This window comes from Perognathus longimembris, chromosome 15, assembly GCF_023159225.1.
Source record: "Perognathus longimembris pacificus isolate PPM17 chromosome 15, ASM2315922v1, whole genome shotgun sequence".
NCBI classification, from domain to species: Eukaryota; Metazoa; Chordata; class Mammalia; order Rodentia; family Heteromyidae; genus Perognathus; species Perognathus longimembris.
In genome coordinates this window covers 58,177,503-58,182,850 of record NC_063175.1, presented here as the reverse complement: position 1 = coordinate 58,182,850, position 5,348 = coordinate 58,177,503, and the positions used below count along the sequence as shown (strand labels likewise).

The 5,348-nt window shown below is 60.5% G+C and overlaps 1 protein-coding gene across 1 annotated transcript in view; it reads left to right on the top strand.

The window, feature by feature from the left end:
- LOC125363954 (collagen alpha-1(I) chain-like) overlaps nucleotides 1–5,082 on the top strand; it is a 5,163-nt gene extending 81 nt beyond the window's left edge. The window contains exons 1-7 of the mRNA XM_048363292.1: nucleotides 1–556; nucleotides 640–762; nucleotides 1,031–1,103; nucleotides 1,240–1,342; nucleotides 1,998–2,289; nucleotides 3,999–4,281; nucleotides 4,689–5,082. The exon at nucleotides 1–556 is cut by the window's left edge and continues 81 nt beyond it. Coding sequence (XP_048219249.1) covers nucleotides 1–556; nucleotides 640–762; nucleotides 1,031–1,103; nucleotides 1,240–1,342; nucleotides 1,998–2,289; nucleotides 3,999–4,281; nucleotides 4,689–5,082 — 1,824 coding nt within the window. The remainder of the gene's footprint in view (nucleotides 557–639; nucleotides 763–1,030; nucleotides 1,104–1,239; nucleotides 1,343–1,997; nucleotides 2,290–3,998; nucleotides 4,282–4,688) is intronic.
- The last annotated feature ends 266 nt before the right edge of the window (nucleotides 5,083–5,348 follow it).

Genomic DNA, 5,348 nt, shown 5'->3' with positions numbered 1-5,348 from the left:
GAGAGAGCCCGCTGGTGCTTCCCGCGGGGACCCCGATCTCACCGCTTGCGCCCCGGAATTAGACTCCCCGAAAGCGAAAGCTCGGGACGCGGCCGGGTGAGCGGCCCCGTTGCGGGGGGCTGCCGTCGCGGGGGCCTGGCACGGGTCCCCGGGGTGGCCCGTCCTCCCCCCGGCCCGCCGCCTGTCCCGGGCGGCTCTGAGATCATTTCTGCCAGCAGGCGATGGAGCAGCAGCAGCCAGGGCTCCCGGGGACGCCCCACCCAGACCGGCTATCGGGGGGTTGGCTTGAGTCCCACCCGGGGCTGCCCCGTGCCACCCCCCACCCCGGCTCTACCGCCCCGCTTTGCTTTCCTGCTCCCAGGAGAGAACCCTGGCGCGGAGCCCGATGGCGACAGCGAGCGGAGGGGCTGCGGCCCAGCCGACACGCGTGACCCCGGCCACCGCCGCGGACGGCTCTGCAGGACGCAGGGCCGCTCCCGTCCAGGCTCCCACGGGCCCCGCCGAGGCCCAGAGCCCCCCGGCGCCCCCCGGGCCCTCGCACCCGCGAAGAAGGGAGGTGAAGGGGCGGAGTGGAGCACCCAGCTCTGGGGCGGCCGTGCCCGGTTCCTTAATGACTTAGCGCAAGTGGAATTTTGACAGATGGCACGCAATGGGATCCGCCCGTAACGAGCGGCGGCTTCCGGGGGCCCCTCCGCGCCGACCCCTTCCTCGCGGAAGGCTCCCTCTCCGCGCGCTTAATTGTAACGTATTGCCGCCATTATTGTAAAGTAATAACTCATTATAGAATAGGATTTCTATACAAGCCCTAATAATTCTGTTATGTCCTCCGCGATTTTTCAACATTAGCTAATGAAATGCCCCATCATTTATCAGTAAAGAGCGTCGAGTGTTGCACAGTAAATCTTTTGACAGAATTATTTGTGCCAGCTTCCTAGACCGGGGACAATTAATATCACCAGCGTTGGTGATTTGAGGCCGGGCTTCCTTGCCACCAGCCCTAATCTTCGCTTGCACTGGAATCATTTGACAGGTCGATACCACGCGCTCATTTTTCATCCGCTTTATCAGCTCCTGGCTTCCAACGACGCCCATATCTATAACAGGTATAGATAGGTTCGGGTCTGCACCCAACCGTGTAATTCCCACCTCCGGCCCGGCCCCGCGCCTGCCCCCCGCCTGGTCGCCACGGCTCAGCGACCCACGCGGGGAGAGCCCCGTCCACTCTTCCTCTGCCCACAGCCGCGCGGGGGCCAAGCCGCGGGGTCGCTCCCGGCGTGGCGGCCCCCTCCACCGGAGAGGTCAGAGCTCAGCTCCCCGCCACCCCGTGCTCAGGGCGGAGGCGGTACCCACCACCACCCCCGGCCACACAGCGAGCCTGCTTCCCTCTCCCTCCCGGATACGCGCTGAGCTCGCAGTCGGAGACACCCCTCAGGTCTTGGGGAGAAGCTAACTTGCCGTGCCCATCACCCCTAACACCCCGGGACTTGCACGCGTGGGTGTGATGACTTTGTCATCTTTCTCCTCATCTCATACGGGAGCCTCACAGACGCTTTTCGTGAGCACTCAGACAAGTACCCCATCACGCTGGTAAGCTCTCCGAGGTGCAGGGTTGCTTGGTGGCTTGGCTTTGCGCTCCCTCACTGGGTGTTGATTAGAGAGGCGGTCCCGGGCCTGGGCCAGGCCGGCCTCCGCCCAGCACACCGCCCGAACCCTCCGGATCCTTCCGCCCTTCCCCGCGGGGCGGCTCACCCCGCGGTCCTCCCAGGACGCCCTGAGCACACGGCGCTCACCGGCCTGGGTCAATCGGTACTTACGGAAGCGGGACCCTGTCCGTCATTTTGAGGAATTGCTATCTTGGGAATCAATGCACTGCAAGAGTAATTGGTAGTAGAAATCAAATAAGCGCTAAATAGGAAGCAGGGAATTTCGCGTTGAGTTCGCTGACAGGATGCAGGTAATTAGACAGCATCCCAACGTTTCACTCCCCTCTCTTCTAGAGTTGGGACGTGAGGAGTGCCGAGGCCGGGAACGCCGCTTTCCCCTGCGCGGCCCTTCCGGAAGCTTCCACGCGCAGCCTCGCCCAGCGCCGGGACGGGGCCCCGACTCACCGCGGGGAAGGGGCGCGGGAAGCCCGGGAAAGCATGGCCGCGGGGGAGGGGGGGCCCAGTGGACACCTGGTCACGACGGCCAGGGCCCCGTCCTCCTCCACGGCCGCTCCCCAGCGGCGACGGCTCCGCTCAGCACAGAGCGGACAGCGCTCCGGGACAACCGGACACGGCCCCCGAAGACGTCTCCCCGTCGATGATACTCAAGACCCGACGGGGACGTGATCGGTGACGCGGGCGTGCAGGGGGCGGGGGCGGCACACGAGGGTTTCTAAGCAACTGGTCTTCAGCCAGCCCCCCTAGCCGGAGCCCCTCAGGGGGAGGGACAGGCCTGGCCCTGCCAGCCGGGCGGCGTCAGGCCGGCTTCCCCAAAGGGCCAGCTGCACCACCTCCTTAGACCGTCCCGCGGAAAACCAACCACGGTTAAGACACGCAAACCTAAGAGAGAAGACAGGGCGCGCGCCCCCTCCTTCCTCCTTTTTTAAGGCGCACTTTGCTTACGCCTGTCGTGCATCGCACGCGTGTTCCAGCTGGACGTCTCAAGATCTCTGCCGCCACACCTCTGCCTCTGTCATCTTCACTCCAAACGCAATCCCTTCAGGTCAAACTTGGAGGCGTGGAAACGCGTTTGAGGGAAAGAGAAGGAAATGCAATTCAGGCTGCACGCTCTGCCCGATAACATCGATTCAATCATTAAAAGAAATATTCTCCGCAGCGTGGCACGGGCTCACCTTTGAGACGCCGTGGCACCGATGAAATGTGTTCAAGCAGAACCACGAAACTTTTCATTAGAGACGCCACTGCGTCTCTCCACCGCCTCCCCGCCGCACCCCCTCCCCGCAGCCGTGGGTAGATACGGAAGATTAATATTTCAGAACTTGTCACGGGCAGTTCAGTGACTCTGTTGCTGTCTGTCTGACAAGCTATTTATCATGTCGCTAAGTGCCAGCGTTCAATTCTCCCAGCTGTTATGACAGGGACATTGTTCATCGGCGCTGCAGCCTTGTACGGGCGGCTTACACACGCGCGGAGCACTTCCTCCCCACCCGCCCCGGGTGTCCGTCGGGGAGCTGTGTGGTGGAAGAGAGAGAAAGAAGGGAATGAGGGGTGAAGGGAGGGGAAGTAAAGGAAGGGGAGAGGAAGAGGAGGAGGAGGAAAGGAAGAGAAGAAGGGAGAGGAAGGAGGGGCAAGTAAGGGATGCATGGTAGAGGAGGCTACAGAAATAGCGCTCAAGGATAGGGAAATCTGCCATACTTACAGCTTTCCCCACTGAGAACCTCATTTTTGGAGTGAGCACATCCAGGCGGGGAGCACTGGGCGTGGATCTGAGAGCGAGCACGTGCTAGATGGGAGCTCTAGGCCTGGACTTTAGGGGGTGCACACCCCGGCGGGGAGCACTGGAGCGGCCCGTGCTGAGACGCTGGGGGGCAGGTTTCCACTCCCATCGGCCCCTGCGCTCCTGACAGCCGAGCGCCGGCTGGAGACCGGTTTGTCTGCGGCGTCTCCGCGGCTAGATCATCAGGAACATTTATTTTACTCTGCAGAATTGTCTTTCAGTTTTGTGGGGCTCCAGAGCCATTCCAATTTCAGGGTAAATATTTCTCCCCAGAAGCCGTGTGGTTTGAAAGGCTGGGAGCGAACCCCGCCGTCAGCATTTCTCAGGTTTCAGAAGAAGGCAAAGCGCAGCCATCTTCCCTCACATCACACGTAACTCTCCCAGCCGGAGCCGGAGGGTGCACAACACGCCAGACACTCTAGAACCTTCCTCAAGACCTGCCCACACGCCAGCCACTGCTCCTTTCTCCAAAATCCTCAGACCTACGACGTCAGCCCCCGAACACTGAAACAGCACTCGTGCTGTGAGTTGCGCTACACTTGCGATTTCACTTCCAGTTCACTTCCGTGCAAGGCAGCACCTACCCCGGCCTGCGCTGAAAAGCATCAGAGAAGCACCTGGGGGTCCAGCAGAGAAGACCCAAGGCTACGCCTCTCGACAAGTAGCCCGAACACCTTTACCTCACAGAAGAGAACCCCAGAAGTTTTACAGCTCCCACAACCCTACAAAAGTACGAGGCCCTCCGAAGACCTGGGGTTCAAACCATAGCCCGGGGATCAGCGAGGTCTATGCGGACCTTGAACCAAGAGAGGCCCGCTCAGGTGAGCGGACAGGAGCGTGGTGGGTCTGGGATAGGATGGAACTGCTCACACTCAGCATGACAATGTCGTCCCAGCAGTGATAGCTCACCCCGTCATCCTAGCTACTCAGGATGCTGAGATCTGAGGATCACAGTTCGAAGCCAGTGAGTGAGACTCTTATCTCCAATGACCCACCACCGAGCGTCCAGAAGTGGAGTTGTGGCTCACGTGGTAGAGCCCTAGACTTGAGCAGAAAGGTTCACCTTCAGGGACAGCACCCAGGCCCTGTGTTCAAGCCTCAAGCACAACAAAGGGGGGGGGGCGGAGATTGTACCTAGACTCACATTTGGATTACTTCTCCCTCAACATGCCACACAAACAACGCCGTGGCCTTCTTCCATCCCATCGCTAGAAAGCCATCCTGTCTCCTCCTCTGTCTTCTCCCAGCTCCCCCAAACTCCAACTCCTCTCACCCAGATTCCCACCCGGGACCCTGGTCTCCGGGCTTCCGGAAGGTCTCTTTACATTCCGTGGACACAGGTGTCTGGATCTGCCTCTGAAAAAAAGGCCTCGCCAGCCATCGTTCCCAACGGGCTCGCTGAAGGCCCGGGGCGGTGCCGAGATGAAATCCCCCCAGACCCTGCTTTCCAAGCCCGGGGCCACACAGGCCGCTGGCCTCCCGGGGTGGACGAAGGGCAGGCGGCTCGAGTCGCGGGAGGGAAGTGGGCGGGGAGGGGCTCAGACCCCACAGGGGCGAAAGGCCGGCCCGGCGCAGACCCTACGGGAGACCCCCTCCAGCCGTGGGCTGCACTTGAAGTTCACAAGCTTCCACTCGCCGTAACAGAATGGGGGCTGCCTGTGCGGCGTGGCCGTGTCCTTTAATTACTTAATGCAAGTGGGATTTTGACAGATGGCACGCAATAGGATTCATCTGTTAATGAGCCGTGGTAAGAGGGATCACTCCACGCTGCCACCTTTCTTGTAGAAAGCTCCCTCTCCGTGCGCTTAATTGTAACATATTGCTGCTATTATTTTAAAGTGATAACTCATTATAGAATAGGATTTCTATACGAGCCCTCCTGATTCTGCTATGTCCTCTGTCCTCGT